This window comes from Armigeres subalbatus, chromosome 2 (genome assembly GCF_024139115.2).
Source record: "Armigeres subalbatus isolate Guangzhou_Male chromosome 2, GZ_Asu_2, whole genome shotgun sequence".
Taxonomy (NCBI): Eukaryota; Metazoa; Arthropoda; class Insecta; order Diptera; family Culicidae; genus Armigeres; species Armigeres subalbatus.
Genome location: NC_085140.1, coordinates 452,210,128 through 452,220,536, shown reverse-complemented (window position 1 = coordinate 452,220,536; position 10,409 = coordinate 452,210,128). Strand labels below are relative to the sequence as shown.

Genomic DNA, 10,409 nt, shown 5'->3' with positions numbered 1-10,409 from the left:
TTTTTGGTTTGGAAATTGTCTCGTTTTCCCTGGGCATATAAAAGTATTATCGTTTTGGCCCCATGATATACGAATGCAAAATGGTTGCTGCGAGGCGGCAATGTTCCAGTGGCAGATATAATGCCAATAAGAGGAAGACATTTATGGAAAACAAGATGGTTTTCTCGTGGTAGAAAAAATCTGTTTCACTAATTATTATAATAATATAATTCTTAGCTTAATATTATTTTTCTTATGCCTTTTTCTTATTAACTTTTTCAAAAGGTTGTTTATCCCACAATACGGGTCTCATATAAAAAGTTTGCATTTGGTATAAAAAGGTAGACTTTTAGGCACCATTTTTTTGATTGCGTCAATTTTGACCAATGATATATTTTATTCAATGAGCTAATTTAAATGCATTTAGGTACCTACCTAAACTGTAACTAAAAGCTTTCAATAGAAATTACAATTACAAAACGACTTACCTTTTATTCTTGTCAACTGCGCTTCTACGACAATGGTGCTTGCATATTTCCTCTGGTGCGTTGTTGGTCGTTGAGTTGAGTGAGCGCATACCAGTCAATCAATAATAATCACAGAATTGGGATATGCACAATGTTTTCGTTTTACCGGACGTTTGCGTTTATGTATCGCAACTGGTTCATAGTCTCAGTCTCTCTTGCCTGTTGTTTGCGGTAGGCTCATTCACTCGCGCACTAACCGAACCGCACAAACCGGAACTTATTCTTTTGTCAACCACTAAATGCACGGTTAAGATTTGATTATTATTATAATTTCACCCGACTATTTTTCTCAATGAATCATTCGCTAATGAACTGAAAAGATATCACACGACTATGCTTTTCTGCTGGGAATTACGGCATTATATATTTACACATAGGTATATCGATTGGTGAGTTGAGTTTATTTGTTAACGAAAAAACAGTAGTGCGTTATACAGCACTATTCGAACTCATCGTCTTCTTCGTTCATCTTGACATCTTCGTCTATCATCTGACCGTCCTCCAACATTTCTACAACTTCAAAGTTCTTATCGTCCTCTTCTGGCAGAAGTTCGATCAAATATTCGGTTTCCTTGAGATTCGTGCCATGCTTTTCGTGCGTAGCTAAGTGCTTTTTCAGATAGGTCGATTGAACGAACGTTCTGTCGCATATGTGGCACGTGTAGGGTCTCTCGCCCGTGTGAGTTCGGGCATGGAGCGTTAGCTGTCGCTTACGAATGAACGTCATGTCACAGTCAGGGCACTTGTGCGGTCGCACCTTGGTATGCGCAGCCATCTCGTGTCTGTTACGATCAGTGGAATGGCTGTATCGATTGCTGCAATATCGACATTCGAATGGCTTCTCCCCGGTATGGCTCCGCATGTGAAGTGTTAAGGATTGCTTCGTTTTGAATTTGCTACTGCAATGTTGGCACTCCCATATGTTATCCGAATGACATCGCTTGTGTACCTGTGTAAACAATGTTTTAATTGGGAAAAGAGAACTGTAGCACTTACATTACATTACAATTCGACATAACTTACCCTCAAATTCCCCTTTCTAAGGAAAGACTTTGAGCAGATGTCGCAAACATATGGCCTTTCCTCCTTGTGGCATACCTGGTGCACTTTTAAGGCCCGTTCGTCATAAAATTCCTTGTCGCACACGTCGCACTTGTATTCTTTCACTCCAGTGTGCATCTTTTCATGGTTCGTGAGGGCCGACAAGTAAAGGAAAGTTGCCTCGCAAGTTTTACAAGCATGTGGATTTTCCGTTTTCTTCGGAAACTGGTGACTCTGCAATGAGCGTTCGTTTTTGAAACTTTTGTGGCAAACATAGCAGATGAACGCGTTGGATTGGCGTTCTTGAGCATTTTCGCGACGTTTTGGAGCATGATGCTCTTCCACGTGCTCTAACAGCTCGTTAGGATCTTCAAAAGTTACAGAGCACTTCACGAAGCAACAATAGAAGACTTTCGGTTCTTGATCGGATACTGTTTCTGAATGCTCTTCAACTTGATGTGCATTATCTGCGATATGTTGAATAATTCTATGTTTGATCGCAGATTGTACATCGCAACGTTTGCATTTGTAGACTGTCTTTTGGAGTGCTAAATTTCTGTGGCAAGTGAACAACAGCAGTTTCGAAAACTGTTTGAAGCAAATATCGCATTCTATATCATTGGAATTATTCAATGCAGAACGCTCGAATCGATGTCTTTCCTCCGAATGGTCCTCAAGCTCTTCCCTAGTATTGCTTACAAATTCACAGCCACAACAACGAAAGCCATCAATTTCTAATGATTCAATACTTTTCTCTAAAACACGAAGCTCAGATACGGGTCTATCATCAACGAGGCAAGTTGTCTGTATTCCAGCTTTTTCAATAGCGCTCTGATGTGATATACTAGTTTTCAAATGTTGCTCGAAGCGAAATTTTGCGTCGATTACCACCTCACAAAACTTACAGTAGTAGATCTCTTTTTGAACCCGAGCTGTCTTATGTCGGTTGTACGTTTGCACCTGCTCAAATCGTTCGAAACACAAAATGCACTCATATGAGGTGCATTCGTCATCTTTTCGTGGATGCACTTCGCCGCAGTGATCGATCAAGTCCTGATAGTTATGAAACACCATCGCACATCCGCAACATCGCTCACCGCCCAAATGAATTATCTGATATTCGGGAAACTCGTCGACGCAGAGGATGAATTCTGCATCAGGGTAGCTCAACTCCTTAGCCGCGCGCTTCCGCGACTGATGACGTTTCCGCTCTTTAATCGCCCTGCCGTGGCCGTGGCTTTCAGCGTCCGGAGTAATTTGATGGGCCTTACTCATGTTTTGATGTTGTAGCAAACGGTATTTAATGTCGAAGAGAATGTCGCAAACCGTGCAGTGATATATTTCATTTGACTCGTAGTTCTTGGTGTGATTCAACAGTTTCATTCGATTTGGAAAATGTTCGAAGCACGTGGGACACTGAAACACCACCTGAAATAGAACAAAAAATAAACGTAATACATAATAGAAGATGATTAAAGTCTCTATAAAATAATAAAATGGTGTCTTCGCAATTTTTAGTGTTCCCGTATTTAAAAGTTTGACATTCATCTTTTTATCCAAGCTTTTCTGCGTTATAAGTTTGAGTGAATAAACATTAAAAATAAAGGGAAGAAACGATTAGGCACTACATATTTCAAACGGAAGGATGAAGGCCAACAATTGTTTGCAAATTCGTTCGTTAAAAACAATCGTTTTTATTCGTAATGTTCTGATAGTTGAAGTGAGAATGTACCATTAATATTTGTGACAAAATTTCCCAACCAGAAATTGTGTTGCTATAAGCCTTATATTCTAACCTTAGACTGTTTAATATATGCAGCCAATGCTGAATAAAAAGTAAGCCACCACCCCTTTAGCTTTATCTCGACTATTACCCAAATAACTATCAGCTAGTTAGTTTGTGCCAAATTTATTTCCTATTGTATATCATATACGCAGCCTCCATATAGCCATAAAACAGCTTTGTGTGAATTAGCAACCCAGCAACCCAGATTAAGAGCTAATGTATGCAATTTTGTTGATTGTTAACAACTTTCCTTAATTACGATTAGTAGGGGAGGAGGTTCGGTTGTGGGCATCGTTCGGTTATGGGCACCCCTATGTATCTTTTGACAGATAAGAGATGCTGTCATTCTGACAACCGTCATTTGTTTGCTATAATAGCATGATGTTTTGTGCTCAATATCAAACCGGATGAGCATCTCTACTTTGAATTAGAAACAAATAAATTTTTCGTACAAGAAAAACAACACGAAAGTTTTTTTTGGCCTTTTTCAAAGTGTCATAAATTAAAGGATTTAATTCAAAAAGTGAGTTCTAATGCGTATTTACACAGTAAATTTAATCTATTTTTAGGCCCAATGTCGATTGCCATCAAAATTTTAGGGCGATTTTTTTTTTTCTCGTTCCAAAAAGGCTGCGAAATTCGGTTGTGGGCACCTTTATTGGTTCGATTATGGGCACCCTCATTTTATTGATAAATCATGCAATATCGTTTTACTTGTCCCTTAACTTATTTTTAATAACGTTTTAAGGCAGTTTTTATAATTAGTTTGACATAATTGTTCGAAATAATGAGTTTATTTAATATTTTTGTTCTTTGGGCATGTCTAGTCATTATACACACACTTTTTGGAATAAAGCGTTGACCGATTTGCTTGCAACAAGTTGCATTCGACGGGGAATGCTTATTGAAAATTGGTCAGATCGGACTATGGGATCAAAATTTATGGCCAAAATATTATTTTTTTAAATGAAAAAGAAAGGCAGTATTGCCGCTAGGGTGATTAATCAGGATTTTTTTTGACTGTGATGCATACCAATAAAACGTAAATCAATGAAAAATTAAAACCCATTCACCTAAAGTGCTATTTTAGACCTTTCTTATGTGATTTTTTTCAACACCCTCCTTAATGCACCGAGGGAGGCATCATCACTGCTAGGTGAATTGATTTGAGTTTTTTTTATGAATAAACTATTCCTTGTCTTTAAATCTGGGTGGTTTTTATTCATGCTTCTTTATTTTTAGCTAAGTTTTCAAGGGTGCCCACAACCGAACCACGAAATGAAAATGTCCAAAAATGTCAAATTTTCTAAATTGTCAATATTTTTTTCTAAATCGATGAAATCATATTAATTTCCTTGCTAGTACCTAGTAAGGTTCTAAGTTTAGCTTTCGATTGCTATGCAAATGTCGACACAAGATCAACCAGGGCCAAAGTTATGGACCAAACACAAAAGGGTGCCCTCAACCGAACCTCCTCCCCTATATGTAATTCACATTGAAAATGCTTTCTCTCTTATTATAGCACTAATAATATAGCATAATGTCGCTATAAATAAACTAACGAAGCTTTTACGCAACTTCTGTATTCTTGAATGTTGTATAACGTTTAAATAAATTTTCTTCTGCTTATCAGTATGGGACGTCAAACTACAATGTTTACATTTATTTTATTTTTTTTGCCGGAGCTGTGTATAACCTATTGATCTCTGTAATGTAGCTTCAAAGGTATTGTATATTAGTTAAAGACGTTTTCAAATGTTTGTGGACAATAGAGCTTGAGCGACTGCTCGTAGTTTCTATAGTTTCAAATGTTTGAGGACAATAGATACTAAATACTCTTCTAACGTTTATACACCTCGAAACTAAAAATAGCGTTAGTAAACAACCTTAAGTGTATGCGAAAAAGAAGATCCACAATTTTATCTGCTATTTACATAATGTCAAAGCGACTGTGTTAACAAAGTAGCAGTTTTTGAATTCGGAGATAAGGAGTTCGAATCTAGGGAGCAATAATATTGGTATTTCAGTTAAGGAATCATATTTTTTGCACAGCAGTGTAAAACATGTTGTAATGCATCATCAGAACTAACTGGTGCCAACCGTAATTAAGTCTTTTTTAAAGAAAATTATCATGGAATAATAGCCCTCCGAATCAGTTTATTATCGTAACATTTTGCGAAAAAACGCCTCTCACGGCATGCTACCTATCGAAAGTGTATACAGAGATGATAAGAGATTTTTCATTCTCGTTAGGATTCAACCCAGGAGAAGATATTTGACGATAATTGGCACTAATTGCGTACGAACCAATCACCCAAAACGAGCGCCTCATTCGGGTATACTACCCAGAAACAGGGTACCAAAAACAGAAGTACCAAAAACGATGTTGGGTAGAGTGCCATTGTTTATACTATTCCATTTAATTCCACTACTTCATTGCACCTTTGACTGATACGTATTTCGACCTAAACATTTACTCCCTGTATCCGAGTCTCCTCTTTAGACGTAGTTTACGTCAAAAATGTATCGAACAAATTAGTCAAATAACATGCAGATGACATTTATACCACTAGTCTGAAATCATAGTCCAAAGCCTGTAAGAAATAATCGTATTGAATAGTGATGGACCCCAGGCACAGACATTGAATTATTTATGCCAAATGAGTAAATGACATCAATTCTATCGAGAGGCCCAAATGGGATCTTAACCTAATACCAAATCGAGCAAGCTGTAAACTATATGCAAAACGTAATAAAACTTGTAAATGAGGGATTGATTGATGGACCAAAATCTCATTATGAAACCTCGTCATATCTCGCCAACAGGCACAACATTAACGTTTCCCTCAGGAAACTAAGAAGTGACGTCAGTTATTTAAATTCGTGAATAATTCTGTGAATTTGATTGTTTTTTTTTTTTAATATATTATATAACTTATAATACCCACAGATACCTACCTGATCCTTGTTATTCACTCCAGCCCGGTGTGAATGTTCTTGACGACTATGCCTAATCAAATCTTGTTTTGATGGGAGAATCTCTTCACAGCCACAACAGCGAACACCTCTCAGCTTAATCACCTTGTAAGATTCGAATTCTTCAATGCTCTCAATCTGTTCTTCGGTGGGATATTTCGTACTTTTGCCTGCGTTGACACCCGATCCTTTTGTAAAGCATTGCTCCTTTGGAATTTCCACTGGTTCAAATTGCAATGGATCTTCAAGGTTTTCTCCAGCCTTTTCGGCCTTCAGTCGCAGTGCCATGGCTTGAAGTACGCTTTCCGAATCACGTATTAGCTTTCGCAGAGAAAACGCATCCACCAATCGAGTGAGACAATCCGGGCACACTCTATCTGGAAGATTGTCGTCATGCGAAACCTAAAAAAACAATTGCATTAGTATCCAAAATAGCTCCCATTTATGCTATCGCACAAGGCAGTTTAAAAAGTAGATATGCCCCTGGAACATGCAGATAATAATATAGCTCTTGTACCATTATGCTGCTTCGAATCATAATTAAAGCAACACTTACCATCACATCGGCACAGTCAATAATCATGTTGGCAATCACTTCACCTTTCCGCTCGCAAAACAGCGTAATCATCTCCTCCTGATTTAGATCGTTCCGTACACATATCCGGCAATACTGATCCATATTAGCGATACAAAACTTTATAGAAACAACCTTCCTTGTTGAAAACTAGCTGCCAGCGAACCAACGTCCAACAACGCGTATCGCATTTCCTTCGTTGCAGAAGGGACTGGCAATAATGTTTGTTGACTGACCGTGTTGACACCGTTGAGATTGACACTCGACATCGAGTCAACTGTGGCAAAATAGTGTGTTTGGTGGTTACCTGAGACGTCTCAGGTGGTTACGAACGAGGCCATCTCGCATCTCGCGTATCCTCCGTATCCTTCATTCACTATAGATTTGCTTGTTTAGTTTAAAATTAAAGTTTATCAATCAATCGGAATGTAATGGCCAGACTCTGCCGTATTTGTGCGGCCACATTTGAAGCCGAATATTGCCTGATATCGGTGTTTAACAGAACGGAAATGGGTGACACGATCGCAGTCCTTCTAGCAAAATATTGTCGTTTGGAGGTGAGTACCTGTTATTGTTTACCAATATACCGTGCTCATGCGAGCTTCGGACACAAGTGGTTTTGAAATAAATTTCGGACTATGACTTTTGGAATTTGGCCACGATAGTGCAGGTGCCCGCTAATTCGCTTAATAAAAATAAGCGACTGTCTTGCATACTGAGGACGTTGGTTTAAACGGTTTGAACCCCAATGAAGGAAAGTATGTTTGCTCTCCAATCAAGAATGTTATCGATCATTTAGTAATTTGTCAATAATTCATTCCAGAAGCTGAATTTTAAAATGTGTTGTGTGGTGGACTTCTAGTGCGAAAGTTTTTCTACAACTCTGTCTAATGGTCCGTTGTTAGAATTCAATTAATAACGGAGTTATAGCGCTAGTTGCAGTAACTTAAACTGAATGATTGGAATTTTCTTATCATTTAGTCTAAGTTACTGAAACCGCTGAAACTATAGCTATAACTTCGTTACTAGTGGAATTCAAACAACAAACCATGAGGCAGAGTTGCAGAAAAACCTTCGCACTAGAAGTTCAGAAGTTTTTTTTGGTCTTTATTAGCGAGACTTTCAGCCCTAGGCTGGCTCGTCTCGTGAGTCCAGAAGTTAATAAAATCAACTTTTGGAATGAGTTATTGACCAACTACTAAATGATCGAACGCGAACTATTAAATGATTGATAACATCCTTGTCTCCAATACATTTGAGTTTTCAATCATATTGTTAGTTATAAAGTTACCTAAATATTCTTTTTGGGAAACTATCCATTCGATTGCTTGAATAGTCGCGGTCTTTCGTAAAAAATAGGTAAAAAAAATGTATAACAAATATTAGGTAACGTTAACGTTAATAAAGCAAACACTTAGTCCAAAGGCAAGCAGGCATATCACATGGAATATTTACTTAAATTCATCGAAAAGTTTGGTCAACAAGTTACATAGTTTGTCTTCTGTTATCATATTTTCAAGAAACAATAATCAATTAATCATTAAATCGTTTTTGTGCTTTTTTTATGTTATATTCCTCATTATGTCATTTTATTCGTTTCAGATAACAGAAAACGACCAGTTTCCTAAAGAAATATGCTCTTCCTGTTACAATGAACTACTTACAACCATGACCTTTCATCGTAAATGTGCAAATTCCGAACAAAATCTTCTTAAAATAATGAAGGACAATGACAAAGGACCGATAGAGACAGAAAAAGCTGAACTTCCTATCGAGTATGTGGATGTAGAGGAAAACCACGACTATTCCAATTCCACACCGATCGTCGTGAGTCCAACAGATGAGCTATTAAATGAATGCTACACCATGATTGAAATGATGAGTTTTCGGTGCTGCATATGCAGAGAAATTTTCTACAGCCCGGAGGACCATCGCGATCATGTCGAGCAAATTCACAAAATAACTTTTCCATGCGAGACCGGTCCATTTGACCAGCATTTCATGTGCTTCATATGTTCAAAATCTTTCGACAATTTGGAACAGTTGAAAGCTCATCAGGGGAAAGGTTTTGTAGAACTGTTTCAATGCAACAATTGTGAGGACATTTACGAAGCAGTTGAACACGTTTTGCAGCATTTCGAGAATGATCATTGCAAAACGGAAGAAGAGCCACAAATGAAAGAAACAGAGGAATCTCATACAAGCACGAACGACCTATCAGATTTATCAGACGAAATAATTAAATCAGCAAAACAACCGAAAGACCGGTATTGTTGTTTTACTCATTGTCATGATGTGTTCCAAACCGAGAAGCATTTGATAATTCATGCATTGAACAAACATGCCCAGAAGCTAAAATACAATCAAGAACGCCACGATGCTTCAAACAAACCTCATGTCTGTAATATTTGCTTCCGTTCATTTGGCTCTTTGAAGAATTTGAAAGTACATCAATTTGTTCGTGCTAATAATGTGGATGGAAAGCATTTTTCGTGCATTCACTGTCCCTTTCGTACGGTCAGTCGTAGTCTGTTGACGGTTCATGATCGCTCTAAGCATAGCGGGGAAAGACCTTTTGAATGCAATCATTGTGAAAAACGATTTTTCAGCGAAATGCACCTTAAAAATCATCTGGTATGCCATTCAGAGGATAGACCATTCTTGTGTACATTTTGTGAAAAAAGCTTCAGCAGGAAGCGTAACATGGAAGAACATATTCGTTCCTGCCATTCCGAAGAAAAACCTTTCAAATGTGATGTATGTCCGGCTAGGTTCAAAGTCTCCCAGCATCTACGCATTCATGCCAGGATACACTCCGGAGAGAAGCCTTACAAATGTTCGTACTGTGATAATAGCTATTATCATATATCCGATCGAAAACGACACGAAATGTCGCACACCGGGGAAAAACCATATAAGTGCAGCCTCTGTCAGGCAGCATTTACCAGAAAACGAACCTTAACGATACATGAGCGAACGCATTCCGGTAAGCGACCGTACTGTTGTATCGTCTGCGGAAAGAGCTTCTGCCAAAATGCAACGCTCAAGAAACACATGGAACGGCACGTAGAAGGTGAGATTGCAGCGGCGTCCCGTACATCGGATGATACTGATGTGCTCTACAGCGTCGAAATGGCAGAGTAGGTCGTTTAATAAAAGTTAATAAATTGAGAATTACATGCATTTCATTAACCTTATCCGATATCACTAATACTTAGGTTTGTAAATAATTTACTAGATAACATTCTTCAACGTGATACAGAACACATTCAAACCCAAAAACAGTTGATTGGAACTAAATGAACCTCTTTTGAAAATTGTTAAGAGTTTAAGTGTTTTTTTACCTTGTAAATGTAAATGTGAACTCCCTAAAAGTTTAGTTGTAACTTGTAAGTCAATTAATACTGATAATGGATATTTGAGGAAAAAACTGATAAGGTAACATAATTGGGCTATGAATTTCTATCGCAGAAATTGTAGAAGTACTCTAGGATCCGGTATTCATCAATCTATTTGAATTTCCAAA

The 10,409-nt window shown here is 37.9% G+C and overlaps 2 protein-coding genes across 2 annotated transcripts; one reads left to right on the top strand and one right to left on the bottom strand.

The window, feature by feature from the left end:
* Positions 1-888: 888 nt before the first annotated feature.
* Positions 889-7,141, bottom strand: LOC134213754 (zinc finger protein 14-like). Its single transcript, XM_062693074.1, has 4 exons — positions 6,866-7,141; positions 6,292-6,711; positions 1,530-2,975; positions 889-1,455 (listed from the first exon to the last, which is right to left on the bottom strand). Exons 1-4 carry the CDS (start codon positions 6,986-6,988, stop codon positions 946-948), a joined length of 2,499 nt encoding a protein of 832 aa, XP_062549058.1. The 5' UTR covers positions 6,989-7,141; the 3' UTR covers positions 889-945.
* A 50-nt stretch (positions 7,142-7,191) lies between these two features.
* On the top strand, positions 7,192-10,057 carry LOC134213760 (zinc finger protein 883-like). Its single transcript, XM_062693080.1, has 2 exons — positions 7,192-7,440; positions 8,486-10,057. The coding sequence occupies exons 1-2, from the start codon at positions 7,315-7,317 to the stop codon at positions 10,025-10,027; spliced, it is 1,668 nt and encodes a 555-aa protein (XP_062549064.1). The 5' UTR covers positions 7,192-7,314; the 3' UTR covers positions 10,028-10,057.
* The last annotated feature ends 352 nt before the right edge of the window (positions 10,058-10,409 follow it).

What these genes read in the sequence shown, in the direction of transcription:
- LOC134213760 (XM_062693080.1), top strand. Translation starts at nt 7,315, where the DNA reads ATGGCCAGACTCTGCCGTATTTGTGCGGCCACATTTGAAGCCGAATAT. An exon ending in CAAAATATTGTCGTTTGGAG is followed by an intron (nt 7,441 to 8,485) that starts GTGAGTACCTGT and finishes TATTCGTTTCAG; the next exon opens with ATAACAGAAAACGACCAGTT.
- LOC134213754 (XM_062693074.1), bottom strand. Translation starts at nt 6,988, where the DNA reads ATGGATCAGTATTGCCGGATATGTGTACGGAACGATCTAAATCAGGAG. An exon ending in TTGACTGTGCCGATGTGATG is followed by an intron (nt 6,712 to 6,865) that starts GTAAGTGTTGCT and finishes TTGTTTTTTTAG; the next exon opens with GTTTCGCATGACGACAATCT. An exon ending in GAGTGAATAACAAGGATCAG is followed by an intron (nt 2,976 to 6,291) that starts GTAGGTATCTGT and finishes GTTCTATTTCAG; the next exon opens with GTGGTGTTTCAGTGTCCCAC.